The 21,507-nt window shown below is 39.6% G+C and overlaps 1 protein-coding gene across 1 annotated transcript in view; it reads left to right on the forward strand.

The window, feature by feature from the left end:
• LOC143111315 (basal body-orientation factor 1-like) overlaps nt 1–21,507 on the forward strand; it is a 151,623-nt gene that overhangs the window by 18,508 nt on the left and 111,608 nt on the right. The window contains exon 3 of the mRNA XM_076273522.1: nt 14,771–14,836. Within this exon, the coding sequence (XP_076129637.1) occupies nt 14,771–14,836 (66 nt within the window). The remainder of the gene's footprint in view (nt 1–14,770; nt 14,837–21,507) is intronic.

Below are 21,507 nucleotides of genomic sequence, written 5' to 3' on the forward strand. Positions count from 1 at the left end.
ACCCGTCTTGAGGACTGGGTAGGCATAAAGGGGACAGCACTACTTTGGTTCAGCTCCTACCTCAGACACAGAACCTTCTCAGTATCCCTTGGTTGCTCCTCTTCCTCCTCAGCTCCTGTTTCCTATGGGGTCCCGCAAGGCTCCATTTTGGGCCCTTTGCTGTTCTGTTTATACATGCTCCCCCTTGGTGATATCATCCGGCCATATGACATCTCTTTTCACTTCTATGCTGATGACACCCAGCTATACCTGCCCTTAAAATCTGATAACTCCATTCAGCCTCTTCTGGATTGTCTCCAGGATATTAAGTGCTGGATGAATAATAACTTCCTTCAGCTAAATGATGATAAGACAGAGGTCATAATTTTTGGTCCTTCTAAAGCTAGACCCCTGATTGAAGGAAAATTAGCCCACCTCTCCTCTTTTGTCAAGCCACATGCCAAAAATCTAGGTGTCATCCTTGATTCAGAGCTCTGTTTTAAAAGGCAGATTAGCTCTGTTATCAAGAGTAGCTTCTATCAGCTGAGAATTATTTCCCATCTCAAACCCTCTTTGTCTCCCAAGGACTTCAGTAATTCATGAATTGGTTACATCCCGGTTAGATTATTGCAACTCCCCTCCATCTTGGTCTCCCCCAGTCCCAACTTTCTCGTCTGCAATTGGTACAAAATGCAGCTGCTAGGTTGCTTACTGGCACCAAGAAATACCAACACATCACCCCTGTACTGGCCTCCTTACACTGGCTCCCCATTAGCTTTAGGGTCCACTTCAAAGTCCTTCTGATTGTTTATAAGGCACTGCAGGTCTTCTCTCTGTGGCCCGCACCCCCCTCAAGCAAAGAGGCGATAGAGCTTTTGCGGAAGCAGCCCCACGTCTGTGGAATTGTCTGCCCCCAGATGTTAGACTGTCTCCCTCCATCATCACTTTTAAAAAGACCCACCTTTACTCCTTGGCCTTCCCTGCTTCCTAGCTGTCCATCTCTCTCTCTTCTTCATATTCAAGTGTCTTCTGTACTGTTGCTATTTATTTGTTTAGGGCTGTCTATTTGTCTATTGTATTTCTGTATTTGTCTTCTGTATTCTATTTTTAGCCATATCCTCTGTACAGCACTTTGGTCAGTGGAAACTGTTTTAAATGTGCTCTATAAATTAAATTTACTTACTTACTTACTTACTTACTAATTTACTTACTCTTAGTAAGGAAAAATGACAACTCCTAAACTAAGAGTGAGTCTTCGTTGCTATGTATGACATCATTACTCATGCACTAGATTGACGTGACCACCTTGATTGGCTGATGATTGTAGCGCGGGAATTCCAAACTCCTCCCTTACGATGATGAGTGACAGGTGACAGGTCTGAGAATGTGTGCGATAATGACATTTTTAGTTATCTATCTAAATTGCAGGAACTTCTGTCTGTCTGTGTGTCTGTCTGTGTGTGTGTCTGTTATTCGCATATCTCTCGACCGTTGGTCTGATTGATTTCAAACTTGACAGGTGTCTTGCTACGGGCACGAGTAAGTGCAATGCCAAGTTTGCCGTTGTTTGGATAAGTAATGCAAAACATATCGTTAAATATATCGGTAAAAGAAGCACACATTGGTTTTCGCTGCTCTACTGTAGCCACTTCCCCTCATACATAGCACTGTAGGCTTGCATATCTGTCGAACCGATAGTCTGATTGATTTCAAACTTGAACAAGTGTCTTGCTACAGGCACGAGTAAGTCCAGTGCCAAGTTTGACGTTATTTGGAGAAGTAATTCAAAATATATTGTTAAATATATCGGTAAAAGAAGCACATGTTGGCTTGTAGCCACTCCCCCTCTCACACAGCACAGCACACAACCATCTCACACAGCACAGCTAGGATAAGCGGAGTTTTGGCAGCACTGAATCAAGGGTTAAGATGCAAAATGTTTGGATGATTACCATGTCTGACCTCAACATTAAAGACTCCCTATGCAGTGTGCTTGCATAAAATGATTCCGCGGATTTTGCAACAACACGCCAACAAACACGGGTATGTAGTGGCTATTCAAAATGACATAAAAAGTATGTGCAATAAACTGACGCTTTGAATGGCCCATGCTACTTTGGACTTGAGACTTTGAATAAACAAACAACAATTCCGACTGCAAGGTCCCAAATTGAAATGAGCGATAGGCTAATGGTCCCGGATTTTGTCTTCTATATCATTAAGCTATTCAATAGGCTAAACATAGCCTTACATCAAAGCTTTAGGCTTAGGCTATGCCATTTTGATCAGCTACAGACAACAAGTGGCAGACAGAGCGTGATGTCACTTATAGGCCTACCAGAGATTGAATCACATCGTTGCAAATTTCAAACGATGATGCATCATTCCACAAAATGGCTTGTCTTCAGAATCAGGAAGTTATTCAATAAGCTTAACAATAATCAGCCTTAACTTAAAACAGCTGTTAGGCTTATGTCATTTTGATCTGTAGAGATGTCACATGCAGCCATGCCTAAATTCTGCTTACTTCACATTAATTATAATATATATATATAATACTATTATAATTCATATATATATATAATACTATTATAATATATTCAGTATTCATTATTGAATGCTTAGCTGGAATGATGAATCATCCTATTTTTAAAGCAGGCATACCTGTGGGTATGTAATTGGGCTACGGGTTTTCTACAGGAATGGCATGTTTGAACGGGCACTGCACTAGTACTCTTTAATGAAAGTCCTACTATTGATAAAGGGTCATGCACATTTGGTAGCCTGTTTAGTCACAGTATAGGCTATGCCAGTGGGCTACATTATCTGAAGCAAGCCAAAGGTATAATTCTGTAGCCTGTATAGGCTACTAATAATTAAAACCGCTTCATGTGATGAATGTTCATGAATGTCAGATCAACTGTGTGCTACACAGATTAAACATTAAATGACAAATTGAAAGCCATTGCATTTCAGATAATTATATTTCACAAACACTTTGGCAAAACTATGAGACTTATGGGAGACAATAGGCTATATTACGTTGATACCAATTTCATTTATGACCACCTACACCTAGACAATAATTTGGAAGGAACCCTTTTAATCTAAGAACCATGCTTATTGTTGTTTAAATTTATGCGTTTATTATTCTCCAATTTATTTAGGCAACTATCTATTTTTTTTTCTCTCAATGTTCAATTTGCCGACTTTCAATGAAAATCCTGTAGATGGCGCTTGTAAATCGAACAGAAATTCTGTAGTATTGTCTTAATTTTACGACATATATCCTCTTTTCGTCAATCTACTGTTTTGGTCTACTTTTCTATCTCGTGAACGAGCAGCCATGAAGCTGACCAAAGCCTCGCTTGAATAAACGAAGGCAAGATGCAACTAACCTAATTAAATGGAACGGCTTCAGCCCGGAGTGAAAGTCTATGCTACACTGCAAAAACTGCTTATCTAACAAAATCTAACCAAGTGTTATTAATCTTATATCAAGATAAGAAAAACTAGTTGGTATTGTTTTCAGTATAAAGAGACTTACCTAGCGCTTTCTTGTGAAATCATTTGACTTAATTTTAAAAATAATTCACTTATTTTAAGACATCTTATCTTGAAAACAAGCAAATTTGTCTGCCAGTGCGTTAAGCAAATTTGTCATAAAAACAAGCAAATTTGTCTGCCAGTGCGTTAAGCAAATTTGTCCTAAAAACAAGCAAATTTGTCTGCCAGTGCGTTGAGCAAATTTGTCTTGATAAGACTCCTTAAAATAAGTTAAAGTCTTCTTAAATTAAGTCAAAATGATCTTTTGAGATCATAGATTTTTTAATCTTAATATAAGATCAATAACACTTGGTTAGAATTCATTTTTTGCAGTGTAGTTCAAGCCAACCTTTTCTTTTAAGCGCCGCCTTCATTAGTGAGGTAGTTGGAATACCCCTCAGACATTACTAGTAAGTTTTAATTCCAAACACAACAACAGGTACAGACCAAAAGGCATTTTTCTCAATTGCAGCGCCCCTTAGTGGTTAAAAGCCATGAGTCCATGTACTAAGTTTGGTTTTGATACATGCAAGGGTTGCTGAGATATAAGCACACTTCCTATTTGGTGGCTTCACCACCACCTTTGTTAGGCATGGTCTGTGCAAAATTTGGTGAAGATCAGATAAAATGTGTGATCTGGGAAAACTTTTTAATGTTTTTGATTAAATCCAATATGGTGGCCAAGTCAATAACGTTGATGTCACAAGTTGGCCTGCGTCAGCCTAAGGACCTCCCACAGTACCAGACACCACTAGTAAGTTTTAATTCCAAACACATCAACAGATACAGGCCAACATTTTTGATCATTGCAGCGCCCCCTAGAGGTCAAAGATCACCACATTTCTTGAGCTTTCTCCCAATGGGGTCTGAAGTCCATGTACTAAGGGTGCATTCATGGCACTTCGGAATGACAAGGACCGCCCCCGTGGCTACTTTGTTTTTCCCACAGCAAGTGTTCATGTGCTTTGCCGTCGGAATGTGTGACAAACACGGATGCCACAACAAAGGTTAAAACATACACTCACTAATCCTAAATAAACAACTGTATTTGCTTAAAATATAGTGTAAGACGCTTGTGAAAGATTATGCAGCTTTCAAGTGACAAAAACGGCAATTTCCCAAGTTCACATTAAAACTGTTGGACATGAAAGGCCACATGGACTACAAACAAACTACAACGTGACGACAAAAGTAATGACGAGCCCCTAACTGGGCAACTCTGTTAGCAAAATCTAGCCCCAGTTTCCGACCTCTGACTCACACATTACGTGACGTGAATGACGCGGAATGATGATGTTTTCACTGGGAAAAAGGTTTTTCCGAAGCCCATGAACGCTAGGTAAGATAAGTTTTGATGCAAGGGTTGCTGAGATATGAGCTCACTTCCTGTTTGGCGGCTTCACCACCAATTTCGATTGGCTGATACGGGCGATTGCTTTTAGATATTGCTACAAAAAGCATGACTTTTGTAAGGCTTGGTCTGAAAATCATGTGTGTCAAGTTTTGTGTCGATCGGACAATATTTGTGACCTGTGAAAAAATTGTTTCACTTTTGATAAAATCCAATATGGCGGAAAAATCATCATGACCGACATTGACGCCATAAGGTGCGTTGAACTCGACTTGGTCTAAGGATTCCAACGATACTTCTTTTTTGAAAATCGGGCCAATGGGTCAAAAGTTATGTGTGTGAACTCACTTCCAACTTTGACCAGTTGGTGGTACTAAAGCATTCGAGGTGCCAACTAGGGCTGCACGATATTAGGAAAACATGCGATATGCGATAACATTATTGAGTCCTGCGATAACGATATAACTTGCGATATTTAATTAAAAAAATTATAATAAAATCTCCATTCTACTTGCTGCTAGGATAGACTATACCAATAGGGTTGGGGGGGCGGGGGGTAAATGTATACATGGATTTCTATGCAACGTCATGAAAACATGTGTGCGCAACTAAGAGGCAGAAAGCACCATAGAACAGCATAGAGCAGTGCTCTCCTTGAATAGAATAAAATGAGTTGTTATGCTGAAAACTGCACCAATTCGAAATCACGATGGTTAGAGAATGTTCAATATGTTCAATATCCCTAACTGAATGCATGTCTTAAATGACAAAATACAATGTTATATTAATAAAGAAAATGAACGGCAAACTCTGAAATATAGCCTGAAATGAAATGGTATATCATTGAGACAACAGGGGTATACAAAAAATTCCGATTGTAGCTTACAGCAGCCAACTATTTAGGTTAAGTTTATAACGTTGTGGACGGCCACCAAGCGTCTTCTGCCCATCTAGTTTTGTTGGTAAACGAGAAACCCGTGTATAATTACAGAAATGAATGTATAATTTTCTACATAAAAAATATAAAATATTATGTAGCCTAGGCTATATGGCCTGATGAAAGTGGACAGCTAAGAGACCTACTGACTAGGCTATCGAAGTTGTGTGGAAAATCCTCCTAAAAGACGGATAGACAGCCAATCTGAACACTTGTGCACCAACCAGCGGAATAGCCTATTCCACATTGCCAGCCTTCGCTGGGCCTAGCAAAAAAGCTACTTAAGCTATATCGAGGCGGTCACTCATCTAAAATCTTAAGTAGCCCAGTCTGTAACCTCATACGCTGCGCATCCCACGCTAGACTACGAGGGCTGCGATCGCACAGTCTAACGAAGTAAGTAGGCTAAACAACTTTTACAAATAACGAATCCTGATTACCTCTCTGCTGCTGTCTGGGGCTTTTGCTAAATGCAAATCATGAAATACAAGCCTTACAGTGAATCTGATCCTATAACGATAACGAAAGAAATTGTTTATTTTAACACGGTGGAGAAGGACGCATTTGGCGCTGTGTTTGTAACACGTCATCCTTCATAAAACCAAAATATTTCCATATAACAGACGTGCTTTTCCTTTTAGTCACCAATCCCTCTTCACCCAAGTGTAACCTACCTTGCTCACTATCTTCAGCCATCATGACTTAGCTCCCACCAACACCTAAAACACCGCACACCTAAACTGGTAGGGGATCAACGGGCTTCTCGGGCAGCATGACAGCATCGGTTTGGTAAAATATGTTGACATTCAAAAATGTAGAAAATGTATCAAAATGTATCGAAAATTAAGTAATTTTGGCGGTTGGTCTATCTCAAGCATTGATATCGCGATAACGATAGATTTGAGATATATCGTGCAGCCCAGGGGCGGAGCCAGACATTGTAAACATTCGGGGCTTAGCCCATTTAATTTTTTTTTTTTAAATAAACCCTTAAATAATGACTTTTAATGAATTTTGTGTAAACTAATGGACACATTGAGACTTAAAAAATGTAAAACTAACATTCAACAGATTCAAGGTATCTGACTGGCACACTGTGTAAAATTATAGTTTTGGGTCTTTCAAGAGGCAATATCTGTTCATATCTGTTTAGCATACTTAGTTAATTAAGCATTTCTTATGGTTTGTATATTATAGTATTTGTTTATTTTCATTAGGCTATTGTTTGATATGACATTATGTAAGGGATAATGGACGGTCGAGGTTGTAAAACGGCCCCGACGCGAAGTGGAGGGCCGTTTAAACCTCGTAGTGCATTAACTTCTGTGAACAGACCACCGTGGAGTCCATTATCCCGCTTATTCCACTGTTGCCACTTGCGTTGTGTTCATTTCCTGTTACAATTTAAACGTTTTAATCGCTAAAACTGTCTTGTTTGTAGAACAAATTTCTTCCGACACATATCAACTAATTTCTCAACTCACAGGACAAACTGCCGTTACTAGTTCTAAATGGATGGTTGCTACGGCCAAAGGCCAGTCGTTAGTTCTATCTCTCCCGTTGTCAAGCGGGCGTATCCCAAGATTCTGATGAACTTTAGCTTTGAAACATCGCTATTTTACTTAGCCTGCTGTCATCCATCTAGCTAAAAGCCACCTCCATCATATGCTACAATGTTGCAATGTTCTGAAGGTCTGCATTTTACAGCTCGGATGCAACGTGACAGTTAATTTAAACTTCACAACGAGTTTGGCGAATTAATATACAAGTGTGATACGGCCAAAAAAATGGATCTACTTCATAGGTGTGCAGATAACATACGGTTAATGGTCGTTCTAAATTACGTAGGACAATGGGAAATTCAACCAAGCAGTGGAATAATGTTTATTATTGCTATTCTCCTTCTTCCTCTTCCCTGATCTCATCTGTGTGACACATATGTAGAATATCTTATACTATAATATACATAATATTATGATATAATTACAGTATGGCCAGTCATCATGATACAAGGGTATTTTAGAAGGAATGCATTATCATCTTGACATAGGCGTTTCTAAATTATATTAATTTTGTAATTTAGCAAGATTATTCATAGGTTTCATCAGGTCCCTTTACACAGGTGCATAAAATCAAGCACCTAACGTTAGATTATGAATGCAGACTGCATGGTGCTTGATTAACACACTTATGGAAAGGGCCCTTTCCTCTCAATATATCATTGTAATGTTTTTTTTTTGTTAATAATTAGTTAGGCAGCCAAACTGGACTCTTGGATTATAAGATATGTGGTGGTGGATAGGATATCAACAAGGTTTTAAGGTAGGCTAACAGTTAACATTCTTTGGTGCAACATATGACACTGAAAAGTTGACATGGGCAGATAACTGTTAATGGGTTTTTCTGACATTTCAAAACAGTGTAGCCTAATTTATTACAAGATGAGGATCACTTTGTTTTGGGAGCTGGAATTTCTTATTCTGCAGTAGGCTTAGCTAGCCTATGAGAGTACTGAATTTGCCTTTTCCGCCGACGAACGAAGACATTTAACGTTAACGTCAGAGCCCGCCAAGTAGCCTAACGTTAGCCTGCTTAACTGACTGAAAGCTCTTAACGTTAAATCACCAACCTGAAACAACACCATCCGTCAGTTCACTGGGCGATGCTGTTGCTTGAACGGAGCTGGGTGGTCTTTTGATAACGTTATACATAACGTTTCAACAACATGTACACAAAGTGTTTTATCACAGACTGTAAAAGTGACAGACTTCTGACAGAGGCTTTTTGGAACACCGAAGCCATGACGTAGCGTTGTCAAGGCAGCATTTTCACTGGATCTAAACAAATCAATCTAACCATTGAAATCACCATAGCGGATAGCCCAGAGACCTGGCATAGATCGTGTAGCAAGTCAAATTATTTTTCAATATTGGGCTTTGAAAATAAGGGATATATTTCCTCAGTAATAGAGCATTTTGTGACATTTATAGAGAAACCGAGGGGAAGTTATATTGGAAATAAGAGTTGCCGGGAATTTAAAACACTAAAAAAAGATTCGGGGCTTTTGAAAAAAGATTCGGGGCTTAAGCCCCCTAAGCCACCCCCTAGCTCCGCCACTGGTGCATCCCTAGTGCCAACATGAAACTGGGCGAAATTAATTATGGGCCTGTCCCCAATCAGCATGCCAAATTCAGAACTTTTTACCAGACGGTTTTATAGGCTGCAATAGACTCCCATGGCGGAATTATAATAGGGAAGAAAACACACAATCACAATGGGTGCCTACGCAGCTTCGGTGCTTGGCCCCCAATAATGGTAATAAAATCCTGTATTAAAATGCACAGTTTAAGTAAACTTACATGTAAAATTAAAAAGTTTACATTTTTGGCATGAAAATATAGCAAAGTAAATGTAAATAGTCGTTTCTGAAATATTTGAAGAAATCACTCAATTTAAAAAATGATTCCATATAACACTAAAATAAAGTGTGTAGACATAAAGTGTAAATTAAATGTAAAACCACAAACAAAATGCATTTTGTAATATTCACACCACATGATGTTTGGTCGCATCGCATGGTCAAATTTACAGGCACAGAATTGACCACCTACACAAAACAAACTTGATTCCTCCAAAAGGTCACTATTTTATTTGTAATCAAAAAATATATATTCATTGTATTTTTGAGGTCATACCACATGACGTCCAAATTTGGCGATATGAGAGAGAATTATAAACTTGTTTGTTGCTCCAATGGGTGCCTGGCAAACTAGTTTATGATGTAACTCAAGATATTTAAATGAATTTAAACTTGTGGTAACAAGTCCCAAAATGGTAGTTTGTTGATGGTGTAATTCTAAAGTTTCCCAAATAGCAGTTATGGCCGGACGGTTGCAACACATAAGCTTAATAAATACAAATACCTAATGATTTTTGAAAAGTTAGTCGTTACAAATATCGGTGTGATCCCACATGGTGTGTCTTCAGACATTCAAACCTAAATAAACTTGCTGATTTATAAAAATGCTGTTGGACAGAAAATCTAGACGTCATGTCATTGACTCAGCTACCTTTCAGGACACCCAAGGTCGCTTCACAGATAAAACAAATAGAAGAAAAAATATCAAAAAAGGAGACAAATTATCAAAAATATATAGTCTATTTAGCCATATCATAGTCCATAGGCTAGTCTGAAGAGATTCCTTTTTAAACTGGGCAGTGGATTCACACTGCCTGATGTCATTTAGAAGTGAGTTCCATAGCTTCGTGTGTGGGTGGGGAGGGGTATGTTCTGTGTTTGGGTGGTGGGCAGGGTGATGAATTGGTGTGTGTGTGTGTGGGGAGGAGTAATGGTGTGCGTGGGTATGTGGGGTGTATGCGCATTTGGGGGGTATGGTGTAATGGTGTGTGAGTGTGTTGGGGGGGGGGGGGGGGTTGTAGGGTGTGTGTGTGGGTGGTGTTGGTGGTTTACCAATGTCCTACCAAAGTCATTCTTTGTGTGTGTTCTGTGTCCCTCTATCTCTCTGTGATCGTTTTTGCATCGAACTCTGCCTGGTCAAAGATTTGTGTTTGTTTCAGCTAAGTTTTTATCGGTCAGTTTTATTTGATGTCGTGAGCTGCATTTTCTGGCTTATTCCAATCACCACAAGAACTGCAGCAACCCTCTTTGAACTATGAGCCATTGTCTTTAATTGATCTGAGTTTTACTGTAATTGAACAAGTTATTTACTTGCTTGTTTGCAAGAAAATATGAAACTGGTGCAAGCAGGGCTCGCAAAAATCCTAGGCCGTTGTCCGGCGATACCAAATTTTCCCGTCAGGCTACCAAACTTCAACAACACCCTGCCAGAATGGGCTATCAGAAATTATTTCCTTAGTGAAATGATGTGATGAACTATGTGAATTAATTGGATATTTATAATTTCTGAAGTGAGATGAATTTTCCGAAGTTTCTATTTGTTACAGGCCTACATACTATTTAGAAGAATACCTTGATCATTGAATGAAGAAGTTAGAAACCGTAGTAGTCTAGTAACTTCACTCACACTAGGTGGTTTTACATGGACACTTTTAATCCGACAATCAGAATAAAGGCTCAATCGGAAAAGAAAACTGCTCCGATTAGAATTTAAATCAGAATGAAATGGGTGGTGTATTTTGTTGGAGTCAACTGATGATAGCATTAAAAGGAATCAAAAGTTTAGTGGTCATGAAATAACAATACATGATAAAAAGATGTCAACAAGCAGAGATAATACAGACCAGTATTCTGCTCCATTTAAGAAAATACTCAAACTAATTGGCCGTTCGCGAAAGCCACAATCTGCAGTATGACATAAATTTGCAGTATTACATGGAGACACATCTATAAAACCTCATATCTAGCTTTGTTGGGTGACAAACTTAAACGGGAGGCGAGTGTGATTCACTGATATTAATATTAGCTGTGCTAGATAGACTTGCATGCATGTTACAAAGACACTGGGCCATGTCATGTAAGGAACATGGTGCTGCCAAAAAACGGAAACATAGCCTACATTGCAGAGCCACTTCAACTTTATTATTATATGGTGAATAAATGTTACACTACTGTGCACAGACCACTGATCTATAAAGATCAGTGGCACAGCCCCATGCTTCTCTGACGTGACGAAGCTAGCACGTTATTAGCAGCGGTTAGCTAACTATGCTAACGTTAGTTATCTACAAGTCTCCTCCAAGTGACAATCATTTTATATACAATGCTGGCAATGCTGAAAACAATTAACATCCTTATTTATCTTACTTGAGTTGACTGTGTGGCTTAATCCACATATGTGGTGGAGCACTGTTTTTTTATGGTTTGCTAAAGAGTAACCCTTTGCTTTAAAATAGTGGAGAGAGATCTGGGACGAAATAATTTAATCTAATTTAACATAATTACAGAAAACGTAATCAAGATTGAAAGGCATTTTTCTGTGTATCGGTGTTGTGTTAATCCTACATTATGTCATTTGACTGTCCTTTTCAACTCATATCACTATAAAATCCTAGCCTGATGAGCCAGACCCACATTAAAATGTAGGGTCTGGACACTCACCATTCGCAGTGCTCAGTCCGAGGGGCGGGATAATCAGTTGTCTTTCAAATTCCCTCTGCACGCAATAGGACAGCGGCAGTGCTATGAGTCCCATGCGTTTCCCACCAGCGGAGCTAGTTGGCTAGTTCAAACGTTTGCCAACTTAATAAAAGCTTAACTCGTGTCACACTGTTCGCCAGCAGCAACATCCATCTTATTTGTTTTCAAGTAGCAGGGAATTCAAGCCAAACCGTTGCAACTCTGCCATCAATCATTATGTTAAGCCCACCTAACGACTCTATACACGATTTTATTGGCCTGATTAAGTTTCGATTTCTGGAGCTCACAATCCCATAAAACCGGACAAATATCAAGGCTCCCAATACATTTCTATGGAGCCGTAAGGTGAAGTTGACGGGCCATGTCTGCCTGCATGGAGCTACTGGACTGCCATTGGCTCATCTGCGTTCGATGGGCGGGGTTTTGCGAATGGTCAATTGTGCACGTAGGCAATGCCAGTTTTAATAGCCAAATCTAGCAGTTAGGAGAGTTGATGACATAAAAGTGAAAGTAAGACATTAGAAAGGCTAATGAAAGTTAAGGTTGCTTTTGACATAGGACCTAGTACAAAGAAGCAAAACTGATGTTTTGAATACCAATTCTGTTGTCTTTGAACATTTCTCTGACTGATGCATATCACAATTTGGATTATGCCTGCTTTTAAAGGGTGGAAATATTTCAGCCCAAAATTTTGTACATACAGGGGAATCAGTGTTTCCCACAGAATTGAATTATATTTGTGGTGGTAGGTTTGCAGAATTAGCTTGAATGCAACAGTTTTTAGCAAATTAGCGCAGCGTGGTTATGATGCTAACCAGATTTAAGCACAATTTAGTACAACCTGGAAAATCATTGTGTGGTGATCAATGTTGATATTGTGGTGGGCCGCCACAAAAAAGTCAATGTTTGGGAAACACTGGGAATACATAATTAGGCACATTTTATGCTTCTCTCCATCTTTTTACGCGAAACACCCACTTGTCCCATGACCCTCCCATAAATGCATACTGTATTATACAGAAAAGCGCAACTTGCCATTCTCTGCTCCTGCGACAGGCATTCTGCAGTTTTACCAAAGTGTGGCCTGTTTGTACATACCATGCCATGTTTTTATGAAATTACACCTGAAGTTGGCACAAATGTGTTAGTACGTCTAGCCCAGTGTTTCCCAAAGACTGGGTCGCGACCCATGGGTGGGTCGCAAGAGATTTTATTTGGGTCGTCAGCACAATTTATGTTGTCTAATAGGCCTATCCATATAGCACCTTATACCATTTAGCCAGGAAAGCTATCAGTTTTCTATTAGGATAGTTTACCATAGTCACGGCCCTCTGTGCAGTTTTGCATTTAGAATAGCTCTGAAACTGGGGGCGAACACGTCGCACAGGGGACAGCGTGGACATCTCATTCGCAAAATGAAACATTTCTGTGCGGACCTCGCAGTTGCAAAATGCAAGGGACATCAGCCTTATCAGCTCTTCAACTTGACCGATTAAAATCTAGTCAACTAAAGCAGACATCCGTATGCGAACATGGCTATTCAATTTGTGTCATAGGCTGTAGATAGTTTTGATTGTAGATGCACTCTTTAAAGTTAATAGCAACCTCCTCACATTCCTTATTATTTCGGATTTAAAACGCTCAACAGTGCATTATTAGGCTACAATTTAAATGGACATTTTAAACGCTATTATTTCCTCTCGTTTTCCACCTCGCAAACTCTATACTGGAGGCTACAGTGAAGGCGCATTATCTTTTGACTATTACGCAAAAGCCTCGTTCTGATATTTATTCATTTCACATTCTTACATAGAACATAGCTTGTCACAACATCAATACACGGCCTTGGTATATGGCCTACAAACAAACGTTTAACTCCAGAGGAAAATGCGGATTCAACTTTCCAAATAAAGAAGTCAAGTCAAGTCAGGTTTTATTGATATAGCCCATTTCATACACAGAAAGGTAGCCCAATGTGCTTCACATAGTCATAACAATCACATATAAAAAAGCAAAATAAATAATTACACGAAACCTCAACAAGGTTTACACAAGAAACCTCAACAAGAATTACACAAGAAACCTCCACAAATAGGCAACAATATAACGACTTGAGTTACTTGCTATGTTTACATAGGAATTGACGGTGTTATGGATCCATTTGTCTGCAACGCAACGTAGCCTACAACATCACTCTTTAGAAATACAGGAACAGCTTACTATGCTGAAGAGTGACTACTGCGTAGCATGCAAGAATACCCCCAAGAAAATTTGAGAACCAACAATATGGTTGCATGCAGGTTGCATGTTAGATCTGAAGTTAAATGGGTCGCGATGGTTTGTCATTTTTAAAAAGTGGGTCCCCAGAAAAAAAGTTTGGGAAACACTGGTCTAGCCCATAGTGCAGAATTATAAGAATAGCAAAAATTATGATCCAGGGGTAAAATCAAGATAAATCAAGGTTTTGTAAAAAATCTGATATAAAACTTTATAATTGCTTAATAGACTTGGGTCAATATGGGTAGGCCCGCTGTTGCTATCTTTAGGACTAAATGATATGCAATGCAGTCAGACACATCAGACATAAAAAAAAATGTGAAGGTATTACAGGTATGTGATGACACCAATACAAGGTCAGTTCCCACAAAAGCAGACAAAAAGAGGCATGTGAAAGAAATATGGGATTGGCTTATTGTCTTAGTGCATCAAGCCACATTTAACTTATTTCAGGTTTGGCTATCACCTTAATCACTTACCAATGTCAGCTTTTGCGATAAGGATATTAAATCGTTCCTGTGGTTATGGTTGTTTTTTTTTGTCACTTGTGTCTCCCTTTCAGATTGCAGAACTTGAAGAAGAACTACACCATGAAAAAACAAAGGCATTGGAGGAGAAAGAGCAAATTGTAAGTGATAAAAATGACCACTTGGCTTGTTTTTCAGAATGTCAAAGAAATGTAGCCTAACATTAGAGGGGAAAGGGACTTGAGCAGAGGTGCATAGTCTGTAAATATGCAGAGAAACTTAACACCCTACCACACTCTGCCCTGCACAATGTCTACTAAATCACATTGTCATGCTCTCCAGGGTGCATCTTGTTTTCTTGAAAAAAAAAAACCCTGTGTAATCATACTGGATTTCTAAAAATGGTTTTGGAGTTGAGCCACACTTCTCTTTCTGTAATTACACTGATGTAGTGTTCATACATGAAGAAGTAACAAAACAAGTATAAAAACTAAAACAGGACCACTGCATTTTGTGTCTTGTAAGCCTTTAACTGTGGTGTTGGGGGGAGGGTGCTGCAGCTTGTAATTAAAACCCACACGTTTGGAAGACTCATACCAGTTATCCGTCCCTCACGTGTCCAGGGTTGTTTTTAAAACTCAGCAAAAGCTTTTTATTGTCCTATACCTGAATGGGAATATGCCAGCCCATGACAAACCATTTGTTTAAACAGTTATGCAAAACTAGTTAAACTATATGTTTTTTTGAAAAGCTGTTTTACATCTTGCATTTCACTCTTATTCTATTAAAATGGTTTCCAATAAGATCTCAGAATAGAAATAAACTCTGGTAAGAGTTGGAACAACTTGAAATATCCATGTTAAAAATGTAGTGGCAGCATTGCTGTGCCCATGTAGCATTATTCTGGAAAATATGTTGTGGTCAGCTTTTGAAATGTAATGTGAAAGCCAGGACCACATTCTGAAACAAGAATCATGTTCTTTTTTTTTTTTGAAGGAACATACTTTGGATACAGCCTCACTTCTTTTAAGCACATACAGTATAAACTATTGTACTATTACAAACTTTGCAGGTTCGCTGCTTCTTCCTTAGATAGATTTTACATAATTTGGAGCAATGCCTTGGGTCACTACATTGTTGAAGGATGGAATTGGCTCCAGTCCAGTGCTGTGGTAAAATGGATGGATGGGTGATGAAAAGATTCTTTTTACACTTTACAAATTATACACTTTACAAGGTCCAAAGCACCCACAAACCATGCTAGAGATATCTTTTCATTTGTTATGTGCCTCAGATTTCCATGTAAAAACTGCTAGTAGGCCCCAGCCGTGGCACAACTGGCTGGGGCACCTGCACCGTATGCCGGCGACCTGGGTTCGATTCCCGCCCTGTGGTCCTTTCCGGATCCCACGCCGACTCTCTCCCACTCGCTTCCTGTCATTCTCAACTTCCAAAAAAAAACTGCTAGTAATTTCAATTTAAGTAAAGGTTACTCACAATTAAGAAATGCTTTAGTAAAGGTTTATTTGCAAGGCCCTGATTCCAGTATATTTAATCCAGTCATCAGTTATGCTGCTGAACATGAGAACATGTGCAACTCTACCAGAGTAGGCGATAGAAGTAGGCCTACCTCAACTCAGACTCTCAATGAGTCCTTGCCCCGTGCTCTCTCTCTCTCTCTCCCTCTCAACAGGCGCATCCCTCCTCATGCACATGTAATCCAAACATTCACAATCGTGCAAGACGACTGGCTAAATTGCTATTAAATCTGGTTAGCATCATTAGCACGCAGCACGAATTTGTTCAAAACTGTTGCATTCAAATTGACTGCTAAGTTCTAATCATTTCAATCCCGATGCAAATGGAAAGGTATTTTCCAAGACTCAAACGGGCCTGTCCCAAGGAGAAAAAGTTTTAAACTTAAACACACGTGGGGAAACTGAACAGTCTAACCAGTAGACTATGATAAACTAGCAAATTAAGCTACTGTGTTTACAATATTTCCAGGCTTCAACCAGTGCTGCTTTTCATTCAGACTTATGTGCACATTTATTTATTTGAGTGTTTTTCGTGATTGTGTTGCTATTTCTTTTCCCTGTTTGCTTTGATTGATAACTGAGGTGATTAAAATCAGAGGAAGGTTAAGTTTAAAATAAAAGTGTTTAAATTTAACTTTTTTTCCCTTCTGGTCCTTATCTGAAATAGATTTGAAAAAAAATCAATAATTATCGATATCGACCGATATGAAATACTTATATCGTGATACAGTTTTCAGACATATCGCCCAGCCCTAGTCCCCACCACTTTGTTACATTTTACTTTTTCACCAATTTCGTCCTCACAACTTTCGATAAGTAAGGCATAACGGCCACCGAAGTGTCCCGATATATGGAATTAATAGACGATGCGGAAGCAAAGAACTCCACAACGCGCCAGCGGAGAGGAGTTTCCTGTGCCAATCCATTAATTATGTATATCTAGACAACTCAAAGGCTATTATACTGCCCAGTTGCCATTATAGAGATGTAGCGGTTACATCACAAAAACAGAATTTTGACACACTGGCAGGTGTTCTGATCAGTAGCCAGCCAGCCATTCGCAGCCTAATATCAGTGAGAATACCCACCACTTAACCCACTACCAAAACATACTAATGTATGAAGAATCAATTATTTTAGATAAATATACACGTGAGTCACAAAATCTGACTTTATCTCATCCGCAGACAGAGAAACGCAAAAACACTGCGTAAGGCACAGCGAGGGGAGGAAACGCGATTAGCCTGCATTATGTAGCCTATGCTGTGATAACCCTGATGGGATGCTACCTTGTCCCAGTGCATTTAGCTGTTAAATGCATGTATTTCTAATATTAGAAACATATTAATGGCAGTATGTAACGCACATTGAATGACCTCTGTGTATGAAATGCGCTATATAAATAAAGTTGACTTGACTTGAGTATGCATATTTCAAATACTCTAACACTATCTAATAGTTTCTATATTGATCTGTTTGCCATGTTTTGTGTCTGTGATGACACAACTCTGACCAAAGTAATCTAACATTAGCCTTTTCTAGTCGTCAGGTTTAGCACAGCAGCCACACACATGGAACACATAAAGCTAAGCTTAAACAGTAGGCTAGTTATTTTATTTTGCTGTAGTTATAGTTATTTTGCTGTTGCTGTGCTCATAACAAACATTGCTTTTTGTGTACTGGCTCATGCCTGATAGCTGACTCATACTGTGGAGGTCTTTTTTGTCCCTAAATGCATGAAACATGCAAGTTCAAAATTCTCCTGGTAGCCTATTATTAGGCTTACATCTCCGCTTCATATTTGCCTAGGCCTACTACACCTTCTCAGACGAAGCACTGTAGCCTAGCTTGGTCAATTTAGGTGGCTAAAAATATTTTAGCTACGCTCGTTGTTGTAACGAGCAGTTCATCTAAAAACTAGGATACTATTCTATAAGTGCTTTAATTGCAAATATTCAAACTAGGTAACGTTTTTCAGTCAACTTCATGGCTGATTTAGGCTAAAATAGCATAGGCTGTGTTTGTAGAGCTGCAATGAATAAACTGACAACAGGTATATCCACTGATTCGGTCATTGAGGCTCTTTGAAAACAATTTTTGTCTTTCCAAAGTTTATTTTGTATTCCGTTGTAAAGTAGCCTAATTGCCTAACAGCCTAATTTCTCGACAATATAGTTTTCCTTACCGGTTTGCCCTTTCAAACTCCAGTTAAAAAACTGGTGTCGCTCTGAACTTTCCTGCCAATACTGGTTTATGACGTCAACCTCTACATCTCAATAGGCAATAGTCATGCCTTTATAGCACACAAAGGAAACAAGCAGTTCAGTTTAAAAAGAAGCCGACTCAATCAATAGGCGTGTTCGACTTGAGGCAGATCTGTGCAGATCTGACTTGATGTGATGCATGCTGGGTTATACACAATGCATACTGGGATGGACCCAATGCTTGCTGGTTAGAAATTCTGTCCGACTTCTGTCAGCCGGGGAGGGACTTACCACCGTGACACCATGTCACATGACCTTAAAATATCGCGGGAGTCTTAGCCTGCAGACAGATCTTGCAGTTGCCTTCCACGAGCTGCACGAGCTAAAACACGCCCTCATGACGTCAGTTCAAAGACGTGATAGGGCCATTTGGGAGGAATGTCCTCATGACGATTATGACGGGAGTCTCATGCTGCTTCCTTATGTTGGTATATGCGAAAATAAACAGAAATCGAAGGGATACCTTCTTATACGTGATTTCTGCAACAATGGTAGGCTAGCCTACTGAAAACATTTGGATATTCTGTTATTTTTTGCTTTTGGCTAAATAGATAGACACACATATAGGGGAAACACTTGATATTGAATTTATGTGCTACAATGCAGGCCTGTTAACTGTATGACAACAGTGGTTTATTTAAACTACATCATAAGAATTTATTTCGTCAGTCATCATGCTCATTTTAATGAGTAAGAATGAAAGTTCTGCTGTGTTTATTGCAAACAACATTCCGCGATATCTCCCGCGATGTCTCCCGCGAGTCACTTCAGGCAGACTGTAGCCTGTCTGTCCGGGATGAGCTGCCCTCTGTTGTAGCTCCTCCCGGCTAGCCTCTGAAGATTACGTTTACGTAGAAAGCCAGACCAAGTCAGATCTGCCGAAGTCGAACACGCCTAATGATATGTAATGGATCCTGACACAGACTCAGAGGAGATTGTAAATGAACAAGCCTATGACGGGCCACAGCCCTATAATTATGAGCTTCCTAGGCAAGATAGGGGCCAGGGAGAGAACCGGCAGAGTTGTGGTGTCAGGAGAACCAGTGGTGAATTAGGAGTGACCCAGTGATAGCTAACGATGGCTAACGCTGTATCTGTGTAGATGAGTACGTTCACATATTCCGAGTATTGACCTTATTCAGAATGAGACAATATTGCGAATATATTCAGTTGTTAATAGAATATTCCGTTCATATTGCGGTTTACATGTAACACAGCATATTCTGATTAATAACAACTTTATCATGGTAACCTTATCACTACCTAAGCTATACTGCCACTATGTCATAATGTCGCTACTATGCTGTCTTAAAATGTGTTTCTTCCACACCCCAAAAGCCTATCTTCTTCTTTATTCCCGACATTTTTTCTGAAGCGGCACATAGCTCCACTCAAAAATAACTTTGAAACTTTACAGCCAGATGGTCGTGGCAGAAGAAATACCATGGGCCGTCAAACAGTTTGTTGTTATTTGCCATACGAACGCCTGGCGCAACAAAGCGATTCTTCTTTTTCTTAATCAGTCATGGGTGTGTTTTGGGCGTAACATCCTTTAAACATCTGTCATTCCCTTTAACAGCAAGCAGCGCAGTTTCAAACAGCACATCGGTATTTTGACAGTGAGCTGCGCATTTGAAGAAATCTGCCTGCAGGTGAGACCGTATGGAATAGGTATTCCACTAAACCACGCTTTACTAAAACCTATAGTAGAGTATAGCCTACACGCATCTGCACTCGTCTATTATTTGAACTCATTGGCAAAGTGAAATTAACTTCACCGTGGTGTCATAGTCAACAACACAACAGTTATACACAGTTAATTACTTTCACTATTGACTGACAATGGGTTACCATCGAAAACATAGCCTGAAAAAAACAACACTTACCCCAATAATATTCAAATGACTGAATAAAAAACCTGAGGACATTTGATTCTTGGAGAGGACTTGCTGCTTACATGTCGTGATAGTGCATCTTCAGTTGTGCTTCATATGCGCCTTTTGCTATAGACCGAGATTTTTAGATAATGTGCCAAGACGACACCTTAGGTCGTTAATTGCCACACCCCTGAGCGCATTTTTCAATAAAAGAGACGCGAATGGCGAAAAATCGGAGTGTAGGAATACGCTTTGCGTCATGATAACAATACGTTTTGCAATACGAGTTTTAGATCGCCAAGATAGAGCCCTTAGTGTTTTGTGATAGATGAGGCAGTGAAGTCCCCTCTCATACCTGCACAAAATAATTTTTTTGATTCCATGTTTCTACCACATTGTCTTACAACCAGGGGCGGACCTGCCATTAGGCATGGTCAGGCAATTGCCTGGGGCCTCGGCCACCAGGGGGCCTCGTCATCCCCATATCGTTTTTTTTTAAATAAATGATCACCGCATCCAAACAATATATTCTAATCCATAATAAAGATTGGAAAAAAATCCTGTCACCATAGCAGCAACTAGCTAGTCTGAACGAGGTCTTGGTGAGGTGTGGAGTTGAGCGATTGACAGCAGCCATGAAACGTTTCTAGAGTGGAAGTGATAAACGAAAAAGAAAAAGTGAGGAGGAAGAATTTAGAAAGAAATTGCCTAAATTAACCAACTTCTTCCAGTCGAAGAATTCTTCCACGGAAGAAAGTAATTTGGACAGTGATGCAACAACATCTGCAACATCTGCTGAGCTGGGTGGTGTAGCTAATGCTAGCTGCAGCAGCTGTGGCACTGATGCACCACCACCAGCAACTTGCACTACATATTCTTCTACTGATGATGATGATGATTATGATGTTGATCTAAGTGAAACAGTGAGGGACAAGATCACTGTCACTGCCGAAGTCCGCACTGGTGCTGTTGGTGCTACTACGGACACCATTTCAGTAGCAGAAGCTTTGGGTGCAACGAAACCAGTAACGTGAGTAGCCCTAACACGATACCTAGCACTACAGTTATCAGTGACGACCCTGCGTTATGGCAAGACACCCTAAGAGATGCAGAGCGAGATGAAATCGTTAAAAAAGGCCCCGTGCAAATTAAT

This window comes from Alosa pseudoharengus, unplaced genomic scaffold (assembly GCF_046254945.1).
Source record: "Alosa pseudoharengus isolate Yale_2024_CS ecotype anadromous, Long Island Sound unplaced genomic scaffold, YU_APseudo_1.1 YU_APseudo_1.1_scf_8, whole genome shotgun sequence".
Taxonomy (NCBI): domain Eukaryota; kingdom Metazoa; phylum Chordata; class Actinopteri; order Clupeiformes; family Clupeidae; genus Alosa; species Alosa pseudoharengus.